Genomic DNA, 18,394 nt, shown 5'->3' on the forward strand with positions numbered 1-18,394 from the left:
AAGCATTAATTTTGACTTTGTAGACACTCCACTGATGAAGGCCTCTAGGCCGAAATGCATTGGGATGATGATTGATCAACCCAGGAATGTTGCATTTTGGGAAATGAAGTTCGAGCAAGAAAACAAAAGATTGTGAACAAACAATTAATACAGCCAAGAATTCTTAAAGAGAACTTTGGAGAAGTGTGTTTATTTAAGAATGGACCAGATGATTGGTCAGCTTTTTTGACCTGTGCCCAGGGGGACATACTCCACAGATATGGGGATGCAGCCACAGTGATAAACTATTAAGCTCTTCAGCAGGGAGCGATACCCAGGAGCACGGCACACACGATAAACCTCAAGTACAATAATACGGCTGTGCATGTTCTATCATCAATACCCAGGAGCACAGCACACACGATAAACCTCAAGTACAATAATACGGCTGTGCATGTTCTATCATCAAATTAAAAACTTAGAAGAGGAGCATGGGAAAGCAGAACCACACATACTAAAAGTCAAAGAGAGAAGCACATCTAGTCAACAGACAAACGCTGGTGCCCAGGGGCCCTCCGAATTAAAGCATAAAAGGTCTCAGAGAAAGTCCCAGAGGCCATATCAACACCCAATGAGGCCTTGTCTCCGGAAGATGCCAGTGAGCCAGCACAGCTGCTGAAAAAGGACCCCTCAATCCCCATCGACATACTTTTGATAAATCAGGCAATGCTGCGGGAAGAAAGGAACCCGACAGCCCCCTTAAATCCTCAGTTGGGTCACAAAAAGAAGTGAGACACTTGATGTTTGACTAATATTTGTTTACTGCTTTCCTTCCCTTTAATACCCCAAAACTCTTACTGGCCGGTTATATAAGTATCTTCTCAGTTTGCATAATTTATATAGTGCTTCGTACATCAGATGAGGCAGAAGTGCTCAGATTTGCTCCAGTTTCCTCGGTGCCCTTAGGACAGGACATGGTGGAAAAGGTGTTGGTTGTAATTTGCCATATAAGGGAACCTTTGGTGGAATTGAATATGGTTTGACGGTGTAGGATAGACCTGGTGCATCAGACTTCTTTGCACATAACCATTGGTTATTGAAGAGTGTGTGTGTTTGAGAGAGTAAATGGTCCCAGGTGCAGTTAATTGCATCATATAGGGTTGCTATTACCAAATGTAAAAAAACATCTACGATTCGCAACTGTGGTGTATCCCTTGCTGCATTCTGTCGAAGTTCACCATGTACCTATAGAAAGCAAACCCCACTTCGTGGCAGATAAAATTATGTACTGTATATGTCCTTATTTGCTTACTGGCAGAAATACAAAGCAGGTGACACTTAGTGCAACTGTACCTTAAAACTCTGAAGAAAAAGAGAAACGCCTACTTCAGGAAAATCAAGCGCACAAAATCAGATTTCTTCAGCCTCCAGCTCGACCAAGCAAAAAACCGACCAAGAAAACTGTTTGAACTAATCAATACACAATCCAAGGAACAACCCCAACCATCGCATAGCACTATAGGCGATACACCATCCTGTGAAGACTTCTCTGCTTTCTTTAATCTAAAGACTGATAACATAAGGAACGATCTCCTCAATGACGTAAGCCTTTACTCCAACCCCCACAGCATAACACCCAATGAACCAAAGAACCATGCTACATGGTCATCCTTTGACACCTACTCGGAAGAAACAATTAAACTGCTCACCACACTGAAACCTTCTAATCACCTCACAGACCCCCTTCTTGCTAACGCTGTAAAGGACTTCATCCCACTACTTCTACCACTCTGGACTAAAATTATTAACAGTTCACTTCAACAGGGACGCATCCCCGACTCCCTCAAAGTTGGACAAGTCACACCTATACTCAAGAAACCAACAGCTGACCCTACTGACCTAAACAATTACCGTCCTATTACCAACATTCCCACCCTTGCCAAACTGTTGGAAAAATGCATCCAACTCCAATTAACGAAACACATTGATCGGTTTGACCTCCTCAACCCTCATCAATCAGGCTTCCGAGCAGGGCATAGTACTGAAACTGCTATGACGCACATAATTGATGACGCCCTCCAAATCCTAGATCAAAACGATTCCTGCCTCCTCATCCTTCTTGATCTCTCCTCAGCATTTGACACTGCCAAACACGAAAACTTACTCGAGTTGTTAAACACCAGATTGGGTCTATCTGGGACTGTTCTCAAGTGGTTCACTTCCTTTCTACACAACCGGTCTCAGAAATTCAAGAGCAACAACCTGATGTCCTCACCAGTGCCTGTAACATTAGGCGTCCCACAAGGATCTTCCCTATCTCCAACATTGTTCAACCTGGTCATGGAATCTCTCACCACTTTGTTACAAGCATCTAATGTTCACTTTCACATGTACGCTGACGACACCCAACTATATCTGAAATTACAATCCCCCAAAGACATCAAACTGCTGAACTCAACGATCAGAAACACCCAATCATGGCTTGCCGATAATCACCTCAAATTCAATGCTCTGAAAACTGAGTTCCTTCTGATCTCACCTCCCGCGAAAAGCTCCACTACTCAAACCTGGCTTAAGCACCTAACTGCACTCAATGTCCAACCTACCATTGTGGACTCAGAAAAATCTTTAGGCATAACACTTGACGCCAATCTCAACATGCTAGAGCATATCAGCAAGGCAACTAAGGGAGCTAATTTCCAAATCAATACTTTGAGAAAACTTAAACCCTTCCTCTCAGCCAAGGACTTCCAAACTGCAGTACAAGCCCTAGTCATGCCGCGCTTAGACTACGGTAGCGTCGCCCTCTGCGGACTCCCCCTTTCTACAACTGCACCCCTGAGAGCCTCTTTGAACGCTGCAGCGAGACTTATGACTGGATCAAAAAAAACACTCACATATTTCCCCTGACCTAAAATCCTTAAACTGGCTGCTTTTGAGGCCAGAATACATCTGAAAATTGCGTGCATGACTCAAAGGGCTATACACCACAGCTCACCCGGCTACCTCACTCAGAAGCTGACAATTTCTGGTGGCTCAAGAACCACAAGAAGTACAAAGAATCTTCTTCTGAAACCACATAGATTCCGGAAGGAAAAAACATATAAGCGATCCTTTTCAGGAATGGCACCCAGGATTTGGAATTCACTCCGTCCAGAAACCAGACTTATCACCTCCACTACATTTTTTAAGAAAGAAGTGAAAGCTATCCTCATGGCTAAATTCACCTGAACTTGTACTTCACTTTGGAACTATTTGAGACTCCTCACCTTTGTGTAATATTCGTTTATCTGACTGTCTACTTGCATTATTGTTTTAGCTGATGGACTATGCTCCCTCATGTATCTACCCTATTTTGCTACTCATCTATTACCTATAACTATTCTTTGCTCAAAAACTTGTTAATCGCTCTCTTGTTTTTCCTACCCTTTGTTTTTTGTAAAGCGCTCCGATATCTGCAAAGATCTTGTTCGCGCTATATAAAAAACTTTCAAAATAAGTAATAACAGCCCCAAGAGATTGGAGAGGAATTATTTTGGGGCAATCCAGAGTAGCCATCTAACCATCACTTGAAGCACAATGGCACTGTAATAAAATGTGGGGCTCCCACAGGCATGGTTAAGAAACTAGGGTAAGGCAAATCCCCAATGATGCCAGTATTTACCTCAAGCAAACCAGGCAAACTGGAAGAACTTACCTGTGAGCTCACAACCTGGAAGCTTCACTCCCCAGGAAGTGATAAATGCAAACCTGAAATGGATTAAACAAATATTTATCCAGAATACGATTCAAGGGGGAACAGGGGATATCCTCAATAGAGGATCCTGTCTGAAATTATTTGCGAACATAGCAGGGCTGGAGAAAATCGGTTTTACTGATATTGAAGGGGTTGCCTTCCTTCAACCAGTGAATGGGGAGATCAATGAGCACACAGGAATCATAAACCCGTTCAATGCTCTAAAGAAAAGCAAAATGCAGCTCGAGCAAAGGGGCATAAAATTGGTTGATCAGGTGGTAAGGAAATACCCCACCTGCTTCCCAGAACATGATGTGGGCATAAACAAAAGGATCAGCCAGGACTACAACCTAAAATTCAAGAACATGCCTAGTACTTAATCGATTCTAAGGGACAACATCTGGGGGAAGTCCCCCCCCCCCCCCCCGGAAACAATGGAAAAGCCACTAACAAGAACAGAAAGCAGACTCGGCCAAGGACGAAAGTGCACAGCCAACACTCTGCGACAACAAATGGAGCATGGCTCTCAAGCACATTAAATGCCCGACCCTAGCCTAAGGCCTCACAACACCAAAATCAGAGGCCCAGTGTGAAAATAATCTCTTGGAATACGAAAGGGCAAACCGAGTCAGTAATCAAGAGCTCTACTATAAAAGAGCTTAGGAAAAACTACAACATTGCTCTTTATAAAAACAAAACCTGGGCACTAAATTCCTCCCCCGCCCCCAGGCATGCCGGACTTCACAGCATATGAACCCCTTGCAAAGGCCTCACAGGTTAGTGGAAAGGCCTCAGTTGGGGTATCAATTTATGTTAAAGACGACTTAATGGCATCAACCAAGATATTAAAAGCAGGAAAGGGGGGGGGAATTATATCATTGTAAAAATATCCTCGACTAGAGGCGGGCGAACAAGGACTAGGCTAGCCCTCATAGTAGGCAGTGAAAAATTACCCTGACGTCTCTGCTCTCAATTCGCCAGGATCTCAGTGCTGCAAACCAGGATTATATATGGTTAATTACGGCAACTTCAACTCCAATTTAATGCAAGATGCCCCAAATTACAGCCCGATAGGTTCACAAGTTGAGATCTGGAATATCCAACCAATTAAAGCGCAAAACCAAAGAGCAGACACACAAGTCAAAGAGCTCGCAGCACAAATAAATCAACTGTGCCTCCGCTTCATCAATGCTAGAGTGACCCCAGACATCCCTGTCGCTTACACACATTCCTCCCCTTTTAGGATATGGGTGTTTTTGGCTCATTTCGAATGTACACTTGAAGTTATTACAACCTTAGCCAGCGACCATGCCATCCTCAGCTGTGGAGTCCAAGTACGGCACTCCTGTCGCCCAAAAGTCATTCTTATCAGAAAGCCAAACAAACTGGAACCCATCAATAGGATATGATGAGACAAGGACAATCAAGAAGAGTACAGCACATGCATGGACTCCTTCTTGGAGGCAATTCCGACGGTAGGCAATGAGCCTCCAAATTCAAATCTTTGGGGACAGTTGGCCACATTGCTAAAAGAGTCAGACATCATTAATACAAGAGAGGTCATAAATAAGGACACATCTGCGCCCAGGCACGCAACAAGCAGCAAAAACCACCTTCGAGCTTTAAAACAACATTTAAATAAAATCCTTAGAAAGCTCCAGAAACAACAAGGGGGAGAACAACTGTGTAAGATTGCAGATTGTCATGTTAAGAAAAAATATAGAAAGGCGCTATACATCCAAAGAAAAGAAGAGGAAGCCAGATCATGGGCCCAATCTTTTACGATATTAAAATCAAAAGACCAGAGGAAACTTTGGCTGTGGATCAATAAAAATCTAACTCCAATAACTCAGGTAAGAGGTGGTAAGATTGCACCCACTGACTGAGAATCATAGGTCATAAGCTCATACAGGGAACGGGGGAGGGGACGGAGAGCCAAAAAGGAATTTCAAAAGAAAAGCACGGCTCGTGGCATGATCACCTACCTTCTCCTAGAACCAGCTAGCCCCCCGACCGGCGACGTGATCACAATAAGATTGGCTCAATTTACCACAGTAATCAAAGCAACATGTCCAAGTGGTGCACCAGGACCCAGTGGCATCCCTGCTGCAGTATATAAATGGGACCCCAATCAGATAGGCCTCTCTCATGGCCTCCCCTATTCGAGCAATATTTGATGGGGTCAACCATCCCAGAGTCATGGAGAGGTCACTATTGGCACCAATAGGTTAATTGCACTTCTGGACACAGAAGTCAAATGCTTCTCCAGCATTTTAAACTCGGAGCTCCAAGCCTGGGCAGATGGCATTGATCTAATCCAGATGAACCAAACAGGCTTTCAAGGGGATGCCACATCGAGGACAATCTCATCTGTCAATCCCAATTAAGCAAAGCAACTATAGAAGCGAAGGACGCGACTCTGTACGTCGTTTTTATAGACTTTCAAACTGCATTTGATAGCTTCTCCAGAATGAGGCTTTGGTGAAAACTGAAGCCTGGGGAATTCCCCCCATTCTACTAAAAGCCATAATTTCTCTTTATACAGACAGGTGGGTCAAAATAAAAGTCAGAGCAGGATGGGCCAAAAATGCTAAAGTCAAGACAGGTAAAGGATTAAAACAAGGAGGCATATTGACACCACTCCTGTTCAATTTGTATCTTGTTGACCTGCCAACCCACCTACAGATGACAAGGTTCTTTCCACCAAAAATGGCAGGCTCAAGAATACAACTGCTACAATATGCAGACGATACTGTGGTCCTCGACCAGGCACCTATTGGGATATGCCGCCTCTTTAGCATACTATCAGCCTTCTGCCACAGCAATAACCTGAAGATAAACACTGCAAAAACAAAAATCATGAGAATTTCTTCAAAAATGAAAACAAAATCCCTAAAAATACCCCCCTTCCAGACTCCTCTGCCCTGGAAGACAGGCTCTTGCTAGTTCCTATGAACCGCAAGGCCATCTCGCTCACATATAAAAAGTTTATCAATAATCTGGCCGATCCAATGTTGAAGCTGATGGGCGTGTTGGGAGGTTGAACTGAGAGAAATAGCTGATGAGGACTGGATAGAGGCGTTGTCCTTGACCCGAGAAGTAGCCATCCTGATGCGACTCCGCCTGGTGCAACTTAAAATTCTCCACCGGGTATATTTTGATTCCACACTGCTATACCGGTTAGGTAGGAGACCTGATGTACTCAGCCTCCAACACTGTAATCAGACTGGTACGTTCCTACTTATCCTATGGGACTGCCCTTACATACAGCAATATTGGACGGACGTCACCAGACAACTGACTAGGACTTGTGACAAGCCTATTCACCTAACTCCCACATGTCTCCTCAATATTTGGGAGGCAACAGACCTCACACAAGCCGAACAATCATGGGCCACGATGGGTTGGAGTACTGCAAATCGGAACACTGCTCAGAAGTGAGGCGTAGATACCATACCACAGCTGAGAGACTGGGCAAAAGATATGGACCATGCCACGATTGCCGAAAAAACTGTATATAAAAATGGAGGGGATGTCCACGTAAATGGGATCACAAGTTGGGGCAATGGAATAAATATTGGGGGGAGATTTGTGCTTCTCGGACAATGGAATTGAGGAGGGAGGGACTCGTTGGGTTAGAGGAGGGTGACGACGAGATGACGGGGCGATGACGGCGCATACTGTGGTTAATCAGGAATAGGTATGAACTAATGAAGTCTCCTGACCCAGAGCCATGAAAGTGACCCGTTTGCAGATAGTTACGAAGTTGCTGGAATGTGCTCTCCTGGAATGGATGATTAAAAGATAACGCTGTAATCTTAGGAACATTTTTTGTCTAAGCTGTCAAGGTGACGTCTTTATTGCTGCCTATTGTTTCTAATAAAAAATTGTTTAAAAAAATAAATAATTTAAATGAAAACAAAAGAGGGGCCTATTGAGCGAAGTCCTGTGGAGGTCATGGAAGCATATAAATATCTGGGCGTGTGGCTGGACTACAGAGGCTGCATTTCAGCACATATCCAAGCACAACAGGCAGCAGCCAACTCGCTGGAACGGGCGTTTCAGGAATACAGAAGTCACTAATGAACCTAGGTCTAAGACTACTGCTAAAGGTGATGGGCAGTGAATAACTTCCAACAATAACACATGGTGCAATCACCTTCAGAGAAAGAATGGAAAACTGGATCGATAGGGCCTAATTAATGTGCTATTGAAGAGTTTTTTTCCCTCCCAAATTGTGCAGCACAAATAGGAGAGGAGTTTTGTATGATCTCACAGCACTGGGCACTTAAAGTCAAATTTCTAGTATATTGCACGAAAGCTAAACAAGGCAAAGAAAACACAGTAAAAAGGATAATCTGTGAAACTATATAGAATCCCCAGACCAATTGGCTAAGTATTTTAACTCCGAATTGGATTCGTTAGAGGCGTGAGAGGTTTAGTCCAGCGGCTTTCCAGTACCAACAGCCTCCAGACTAATAACTAAGGTAGCAAAAGTCATCTCCAGGGATCAGAACATTAGGACAATCAAGAACCTGACCAATGTCTGATGGGCGTTCGCCTTATATGATCCAGGAGTGCTGCAGACTTGCCTCCCCCGTCTCTTAATCTAGCAATAAAACAGGAGTTACCGAGACTGCGACTTGGTTTAAGTTGGTTCAAATCATACTAGTAGGACTCCAGAATCAGGGGAAGAGCCAGATAGACACTGCAGATTCTGCGTAAAGCAGGAAGAATCACTAACTCATATCCTATCTACATGTGAAAAGCTGCTCAATCTCAGGATTTTTGGGCTGCGCACAATATAGCATGCTTTAAAGGTTGGAACCTGTTGTGCAGCGGATGAATCATGCTGGGAAGGTGAGTCTCACAGCTGGCAGCTCGATTCCTGAAGTTAATGAGAGCAGTTCTAGCATTGCCAGCAGGTAAAACTGATAGCATTCCTCAGACTGTCCAACTTTTCAGAGCAGCCAAGCGATTTTCTCCGTTTAACTCAAGTGTAAATGAAAGTCTAACGGTATGGCTTCTCAAGAACAGTTCCTGACCCCATCGAAATTCCACGTAGAGACACCTTTGGAAGAATCGTTTTAGTTTGAAGACGAGCTCCTGAGTAACATTTTAGAAATTGCATTTTAACTGGGGCCTCATCAAGCCACATTATGGAGGCCTTAGTGCTATGTCCGCAACACTCAAGGTGCAACATTTGCACTTTGGTCGCATTTCTGCTCTTTAATGCTAGCACTTTAGATTAATGTATTCTTGAAAGGCATACGGACCGATTTTAATTATACTTCTCTTTTAATAATCTCTACATCTAACTCAGGCTCAGATTTTCATGGGCTTTATAAATTCCGTTATGTTGCTGATATGCATGAATGAACTATTGTTTTTTAATGAAGTTATTTTAAATAATCACAATAAAGAATTGTTCTTCTTTAGAGGCACACAAAGCCTGCTATATTAAACACTTGCCGCAATAAGAGAAACCCTTGCATCAAATGGTTTTATTCCCCACCCATAAGCTAAGCTGCCCTCCTGCCAAAGGATGAGATAAATCACTGTCTCAGAGCCAAAGGGATGCGTGGCATACAACAGCAGAGTCAGCTCATCATCCACCCCCACCCAGCTGCAATAAATGAGAGTGAGAATTCGAGACATCTCCAACCTCTGATGTAAAACAGAAATGGGGTACTTGTCTAGTGGTTAAATTGCACAAATATACCAGAAGACCTTCGCTCCATTCCAGCTTCCCCACCTGACTAACGTGTTATCATAGTCAAATATTTATTTTCACGAAGCCTCATTTTGTTTCATTATCACATGACAGCACCTTACAATACACGAGTTTAGTGTGCACTGTAGAAACAAATGGTGCTCGTTTTAAAACATAATATTGCTCCATGCATAATAATACCCTAGGTCACATATCACTGCCTCTGCTTTTATATCATTAATGACATTATCGCCAGGGCGAAGGCAGGAATGTTTCCAAATTCACATTTAAAAACTATAACCTTTAAATAAATACCTCTCAATGCAGTGGTATATTTTAATCTACTGAGGTAAAAGAAAGGCTTCCCATTACCATGCTAAAGAAATATGCCACTAAAGAGCACCAGTGTACTGCAAAATTTAAGATCTTGTGTCGCAAAATGCCCTTGTCTATGCCACAACATCCTATATTTTCGGGGTTAAAGTTGTGGGCAAACTAGCCTTTTGCGCAGCGTTAAGCATCCTGCTTACTGGCAGCATTATCACGCTTGAAGGCGTGTACTACTGTAAATAAGAGATTGAAGGATCATCGTGCACAAAAGACTAGACGGTAAATCGGAATCAAAGCGCTTTTAGTAACACACCAACAGAAAGAATAAAGCGAAAAGGCGTTGCGATGGGGCGGCAGGGGCATAATCAACGTAGTAACCTAATTAGTACTACTACGTCCATTAGAAATATTCAGTAAACAGAGTCGGACTTGCAAGAAGTCACATGATCCCCTACCACTGATAGAATGTGACAGGGAGGAGGGCTCTATGTTGGAAGCATGGCCTACTTCCTCTCTCTTGCCCTTCTATAACCTGGCTTACTGCGGTAAAAACAACGAGGCATGCACGTAGTGATCCACACACTATAGCACTACGTTGCAGAACATTTTTCCTTCTACACCTGGAAAAATGTGCTTCTTTGACACACAAAGGGTCTGTTTAGATCATATTACTTTTTCCAATTGCTCATGCCTTATACTATTCAAGTCCCATTCTCCCACAAAAACGCACGTCATGCGCTGGTGCACCGCGAAGCAACCGTTAAAAGGGACAACATACACAGGTTCACACATTTTAACCTGATCTCTTCACCGCAGAAACAATGTATGAACCCCATTCAAAGTGAAGCCTACAGCCACACCTCGACAAACTTAACTGACAGGCGCAGCAGCTAACGAGAGATGCGAGAATCCGGTTTAAGGGCAGCATCAGCCTATCGGCGCGCTGGAGGTGGTGCCGTCTCGGCAGAGCTAGACAGAGGTAGCCGCTCGCTAACAGCCCCGTGGAAGACACCCAGACACTTTCCCCTAGCTTCGGGCCGCAACGCCATTTACCCCCGATTGTAGCTGTGCTCCTCTTCGTTTTCACAGCCGCTGCAGTGTTCATGGTCGTGGTCGTGGTCGTGGTCGTTGTCCTCCAACTGCTGCCCGAGTGCTGTCTCACCGTCATCCGCCATCTTTAATCAGTGACAAGTATCCGAGCCTTCACACCGCATGACAACATGCCGGCCGCCTATTGGATGTGTACCTACGGGTTACATGGGTCTTGTAGTTTCAGTGGGAGTTACCACATGTTGGTTAAAGACAAGACCAAAAACAAAGCATGCTGGGAGCTGTAGTACGGATGCAGTCACGGCGCCCCCTCCCACACTTATTTTAGGTGTTCGATTCAAAATTTAAAATACTATAATAGCTGTCGTTTTTTGGTGACTTTTATATAAAAACACTAATGGAGAAAATAACATGCTTTATTGCCTGTGTTTACTTATAAAACGGAAAATACAGAAAGTTGTCCTCCTTTTAAATGATTCTCCAAGATGTCAATAATAACTGCCAGGCCAATGTATGTGTAGATTGACAGCATCTGGAGGGTAAACAAGTATTTGCAATGCAATCTGTCTCCTTATAAGTATTGCTATGGACTATGTGGCAGTGATTATCGGTATGGCAGTCGATTTGGCTGCTGCTTTTGCGTCTGGATTGGTGGAAGTGGGCCATTCAATGTGATAGAAGAGGGTCGCCAAACACAGATTGTATTTTATCCGTTTTTAAAGCTGAAATTCTGTATGTATTTAAAAAATGAACTGTGCATTGATCTTGAACTAACCACATAACAAAGAATGAATTTTTGAAATATTGAAATATTATTTTCATTTTAGATTGAGGAAAGGAAACAAACGAGGGAAGAATCCTTACGAATAATAAGAGCAGAGTAAGTGTTTTCACATAGGGCCAGATCCTGATTGCTGGACTCCTTTGAAAACAAACTGCATACTTGATACAACTTCTGCAAACATAGAAGAAAGCATAGGGGATTTTCAATTAGTGGAGAAAGCGGATACGAGAAGTAAAATAAGACAAAGTGGAGTAATTTGAAAGGTCATTGCCACCCACAAATGTACAAATACATTTGAAAACAGGTAAGAGGATACTGATGCTCGTTTGCATTACTAGCATTTAAAAGCCCTACAGAATATACACAAATGTTTTCATAACTTTCAGCACTATCTTACGTACCATTTATCGTATGGTATGGTTTGTCAAAATTGTGCAATTCAGCTTCCACCTGTGTCGGAGCATCTACTGTAGAGGTTTGCCCTACTAGATCAGTGAACTTGCTAAAAGGTGAACAAAGGATGCTAAGGTGTCTCATAGGCCTTAACAGAGAGAATAACCGGATCCCTGGATTGAAAGTAATATCTTGTTGTTTGAAGTTTGAAACTACCAATTCCAAATTAGTGTATATCTGGTGAGGTTGGTAGTAACTCTTAGAAAACAGGACGTGGGGCCAAAGTCAAAGCTTAATGCATTGAGCATAACTAGGAGGAAGTCTGATGACAGCTCACAAAGCTATCATCTCATAGTTCAGACATACAAGTTCACTGATGGATTGGAGCGTGCATCCTTCACTTTCAATTTAAATGCATGCCTTCCCTCCTCAAACCCAACAACCACTGCTGTTGAAAAAATATACGTGCACAACAAATGTTAAGCTCAACATTTTTCTGCAACTTCATTACATTACACGGAAGACTTAAAAACAGAATGATCGGGGCGTGGCCAAGATGGTGACCTTGATGGAGCGAGGTGGCAAACGCAAAATTTTGTGTACCCCTCTTGAAGTCAATGTCCCATAACGATAACATTTACTAAAAGTGTTTTGTGAAATTAATCAACCATAGAATAAGATGCACACATTTTTATTAAACGCAGGAGTACTAATTTTGCTTACATGTTGCCATATAATTAATTAACGTGTTGTTATTGTGGTGTGAATTAATGTGCAGCTTAAATATAAACAAGCGCAGACCAAATATGCTTATTGTATACGTTTTGTGCTAAGAAGTGGTTGATTATGTAAGTATAAATGCATTTGTGTGGCTTATTTGCTAGGTAACAACTAATGGGAAACATTAGTATGGGGGGAGGTAAACAGAATGGGCTTAAATTCAATAATTAACATGAACTTGTGTTTGTTTCTATGATAGTTCCAAAAGTGGCTTCTGAGGCCTAGTTAAAGATGGACGCTCGGGTAAACAGTGAGCAAGAGCTGGACAGCGCAGGCACCAAACCTGCAAGTCAGAGTGAACTGCTTGCGCTTGAGGAGGTTCAAGGCTGCCTTGGCCCGGAACCTAGGATGGGTGCCAGACATGGATGCTTGAATGTTGTGAACGTGAGAACGGGAGTTGATGTTTCAACTTAATGAAATAGCTAAGCTACAGACTGTTCTAAAACAAAGACCCTTTATTTTTCTGCTGATCCATTGAGAAAATGATGTTGTAATGGTGAGATGATGCTCACCCACCCCGAAATTGTCCAATGAGAGTTTGAATAAAAAATGATAGTTACTTTTTAGGTAGATTAAGTCAGGGAATTAAGGTATAAAAACCCCTAGTTTTGTGAAGAAGGGGTCGCTTTTTCCGATTTCATCTGGAAGTGCTGCCCGACTGATGAGTGATGACAGATTCCTGGATGTAAGACTCTAATGATTTTTATTTGTTTGCTTTGCAGGATTGAAGGATAAGATGAGGGTGTTAGTTAGGGATGTTAGGAGAGAATGAATTTGGAACTATCTGTTCTTTGCTAAACTTTAACTGTTTTCTAAAATAAAGCGATTTTTCTTGAGCTCTAAATAAAATGATCATTTTTGAAATAAAGTTTAAGATTCTACTGAATAAAGAATTTACTAATGCATAGATGTCAGACAATAACGTTTTGCTGTTAAAAAAATTGGGAAAATTAAATTTTAATAGCTGGTCTTGTGATTTTCCGACGCCTAATTTTCTTTCTAGCAGATCCATTGCCACTATGGCGGTGTGTCTGAATAATTTAAATGTTTAAATGAAACCATGGTAAAATGTTTAAATTACAGGTGTAAATATTAAATCGTTAAATAGGTTTAGACGCTCCACTAAATGTTACAGCATTTCTCCATTGCGATTCACCAAAAGCCTTGAAGCCAAGTGTAAGTGAACAGAGTGATGCATGATTTGTGTGTTTTAAGGTTTCAGGGAAATGGTGAGTAATGATTAGAAATGATTTTTGGAACCGCGCTGTAGCAACCTGACCGGCTTCAAAAAATCAATTGGGGAAGTGTAGAGGAGATGATATAATCACCCTCCTGAACTAGACTTGTAAACAATGGGATTCTATCAATGTGAGTGGTGACTAATTTTATATGATATTCTCTAAACTTGTGAAGAACTACAATGTGAAAATTAGGCCTCTCTGCGGGTGGCAGAATGAGGGCACTGTGTGTTTGTAAAATACCCCTCACACACTATGAATCCCATAGTGTCATTCTCCCATCATTGGGTCTTCCCGTCCCTCTACGGGGCGGGGCGTGCTTCAACCTACGAGTGACGCGGGAGCACTTCTATTTTTTGACAATAGGCTATGTGATGTGATAAGGATAGTGATATGTGTTAGGGAGTGTAGGGACCTATTTACGTGAATAGTGGTGTAAAAAAAGGGTAAAAATTCCCTGGCTAGTCGAAAAAATAAATTGTAATGGCTTCGCAAGCTGGTAACATTAAAAAGGGGTTAGTAAGTAGAATTACAAGTGTAGTCTACTTTGTCGACATGACATGTTTCATAGGCAGACCCCTCCTGCCTACTCATCAGGACCTCTGTTGATCCCTACAAAAATGCTCAATTCTAAACTAAATGTAAAATGCATATGGTCCTAAAACTTAACAGCAAAAATCGGCTGCTAGGTTTTGCCTCTGGGCTTGAGTTGGCCCTTAGTGAGGCATTATCATGAAAAATTGTCATGAAAAATGACCTAATTTGGTCTATTTGAAGAGTGGTGATAGGACCTCATGAGCCTGCGTCTCAGGGTGATTAGTTGACTGGTTAGTGACCGCATGCCTAATCTGGCTTCATTCCATACCCTTCAGCAGCAACCTGACCGGCAGCAAGACCTCGAGGCTCCCCGCTCGAGGTCCCCTATTCCGGCCTTTTCATCGCAACAACACCCCAGGTTGGTGAGGTTTGCAGCCGGGAGCAATAAAGAGAAGAGATGCCCGGCTGGGGAGCTGCCTGAGGCTCCGAGAGACACTGTATAGCCGGAACGGCAGTCTGAGGTCTGCACCCGCGACATGGCGGCCGCATGAGACACGAGCGGTGTCGCGGGCACCCAGGCCCTACAAGAGCCACCTGACCCGGTATCGCTCTGACACCGCCGACCGACTTCCACCCTGGAGGAGCTAAAGGCGTGAGACCGGTGCACCAGTGAGAGCGGCAGCGGGTGCCGGGAGTGATTGGCGACGGCCGCGGGACCCCCTGGGGGTGTCGCGAAACTCGAGACCCGGGGTCCCGGGCCTGCCGACCTGAGGTGGGCCGCTAATTCCACCGCGGGCGTCCGGACAACGTCAAGCATCTGCCGCCACTGCACACTCTCGAGAACGGAGGTGAGGAGCTGCCACCTGCGGCAGGGACGGGGTAGGTGGCAAGAGGCAGGCAGCGCTAAGGGCCGAGACCACTGACCCCGGCTGGCGTGAAAATTTAGGCCGAGGCTTGGAGGCCTAAGTGACTGGCCGACCGCGGCCCAGCCTGGCCCTGGTGAGCACCCGCAGTGGCTAAGAAGTGGGGTGAGGAGCACCGGCCACCTCAAACTCAGCGACAGCGGGTGGGAGCAGGGCCCCCACAACACCAGGCGACGGAGCGCGCATCCGGGAGAGCGCCATAACACTAGAGGAGGAGCATCTACTGTAGAGGTTTGCCCTACTAGATCAGTGAACTTGCTAAAAGGTGAACGAAGGATGCTAAGGTGTCTCATAGGCCTTAACAGAGAGAATAACCGGATCCCTGGATTGAAAGTAATATCTTGTTGTTTGAAGTTTGAAACTACCAATTCCAAATTAGTGTATATCTGGTGAGGTTGGTAGTAACTCTTAGAAAACAGGACGTGGGGCCAAAGTCAAAGCTTAATGCATTGAGCATAACTAGGAGGAAGTCTGATGACAGCTCACAAAGCTATCATCTCATAGTTCAGACATACAAGTTCACTGATGGATTGGAGCGTGCATCCTTCACTTTCAATTTAAATGCATGCCTTCCCTCCTCAAACCCAACAACCACTGCTGTTGAAAAAATATACGTGCACAACAAATGTTAAGCTCAACATTTTTCTGCAACTTCATTACATTACACGGAAGACTTAAAAACAGAATGATCGGGCGTGGCCAAGATGGTGACCTTGATGGAGCGAGGTGGCAAACGCAAAATTTTGTGTACCCCTCTTGAAGTCAATGTCCCATAACGATAACATTTACTAAAAGTGTTTTGTGAAATTAATCAACCATAGAATAAGATGCACACATTTTTATTAAACACAGGAGTACTAATTTTGCTTACATGTTGCCATATAATTAATTAACGTGTTGTTATTGTGGTGTGAATTAATGTGCAGCTTAAATATAAACAAGCGCAGACCAAATGTGCTTATTGTATACGTTTTGTGCTAAGAAGTGGTTGATTATGTAAGTATAAACGCATTTGTGTGGCTTATTTGCTAGGTAACAACTAATGGGAAACATTAGTATGGGGGGAGGTAAACAGAATGGGCTTAAATTCAATAATTAACATGAACTTGTGTTTGTGTCTATGATAGTTCCAAAAGTGGCTTCTGAGGCCTAGTTAAAGATGGACGCTCGGGTAAACAGTGAGCAAGAGCTGGACAGCGCAGGCACCAAACCTGCAAGTCAGAGTGAACTGCTTGTGCTTGAGGAGGTTCAAGGCTGCCTTGGCCCGGAACCTAGGATGGGTGCCAGACATGGACGCTTGAATGTTGTGAACGTGAGAACGGGAGTTGATGTTTCAACTTAATGAAATAGCTAAGCTACGGACTGTTCTAAAACAAAGACCCTTTATTTTTCTGCTGATCCATTGAGAAAATGATGTTGTAATGGTGAGATGATGCTCACCCACCCCGAAATTGTCCAATGAGAGTTTGAATAAAAAATGATTGTTACTTTTTAGATAGATTAAGTCAGGGAATTAAGGTATAAAAACCCCTAGTTTTGTGAAGAAGGGGTCGCTTTTTCCGATTTCATCTGGAAGTGCTGCCCGACTGATGACTGATGACAGATTCCTGGATGTAAGACTCTAATGATTTTTATTTGTTTGCTTTGCAGGATTGAAGGATAAGATGAGGGTGTTAGTTAGGGATGTTAGGAGAGAATGAATTTGGAACTATCTGTTCTTTGCTAAACTTTAACTGTTTTCTAAAATAAAGCGATTTTTCTTGAGCTCTAAATAAAATTATCATTTTTGAAATAAATTTTAAGATTCTACTGAATAAAGAATTTACTAATGCATAGATGTCAGACATAATAACGTTTTGCTGTTAAAAGAATTGGGAAAATTAAATTTTAATAGCTGGTCTTGTGATTTTCCGACGCCTAATTTTCTTTCTAGCAGATCCATTGCCACTATGGTGGTGTGTCTGAATAATTTAAATGTTTAAATGAAACCATGGTAAAATGTTTAAATTACAGGTGTAAATAATATATCGTTAAATAGGTTTAGACGCTCCACTAAATGTTACAGCATTTCTCCATTGCGATTCACCAAAAGCCTTGAAGCCAAGTGTAAGTGAACAGAGTGATGCATGATTTGTGTGTTTTAAGGTTTCAGGGAAATGGTGAGTAATGATTAGAAATGATTTTTGGAACCGCGCTGTAGCAACCTGACCGGCTTCAAAAAATCAATTGGGGAAGTGTAGAGGAGATGATAGAATCACCCTCCTGAACTAGACTTGTAAACAATGGGATTCTATCAATGTGAGTGGTGACTAATTTTATATGATATTCTCTAAACTTGTGAAGAACTACAATGTGAAAATTAGGCCTCTCTGCGGGTGGCAGAATGAGGGCACTGTGTGTTTGTAAAATACCCCTCACACACTATGAATCCCATAGTGTCATTCTCCCATCATTGGGTCTTCCCGTCCCTCTACGGGGCGGGGCGTGCTTCAACCTACGAGTGACGCGGGAGCACTTCTATTTTTTGACAATAGGCTATGTGATGTGATAAGGATAGTGATATGTGTTAGGGAGTGTAGGGACCTATTTACGTGAATAGTGGTGTAAAAAAAGGGTAAAAATTCCCTGGCTAGTCGAAAAAATACATTTTAATGGCTTCGCAAGCTGGTAACATTAAAAAGGGGTTAGTAAGTAGAATTACAAGTGTAGTCTACTTTGTAGACATGACATGTTTCATAGGCAGACCCCTCCTGCCTACTCATCAGGACCTCTGTTGATCCCTACAAAAATGCTCAATTCTAAACTAAATGTAAAATGCATATGGTCCTAAAACTTAACAGCAAAAATCGGCTGCTAGGTTTTGCCTCTGGGCTTGAGTTGGCCCTTAGTGAGGCATTATCATGAAAAATTGTCATGAAAAATGACCTAATT

The 18,394-nt window shown here is 42.9% G+C and overlaps 1 protein-coding gene across 1 annotated transcript in view; it reads right to left on the bottom strand.

The window, feature by feature from the left end:
* Window positions 1–10,962, bottom strand: part of NMT1 (N-myristoyltransferase 1) — a 254,696-nt gene extending 243,734 nt beyond the window's left edge. Inside the window, exon 1 of the mRNA XM_078645135.1 lies at window positions 10,812–10,962. Coding sequence (XP_078501261.1) covers window positions 10,812–10,933 — 122 coding nt within the window. The 5' untranslated portion in view covers window positions 10,934–10,962. The remainder of the gene's footprint in view (window positions 1–10,811) is intronic.
* Between the last annotated feature and the right edge of the window lie 7,432 nt (window positions 10,963–18,394).

Source organism: Lissotriton helveticus, chromosome 5_1 (assembly GCF_964261635.1).
Source record: "Lissotriton helveticus chromosome 5_1, aLisHel1.1, whole genome shotgun sequence".
NCBI lineage: Eukaryota > Metazoa > Chordata > Amphibia > Caudata > Salamandridae > Lissotriton > Lissotriton helveticus.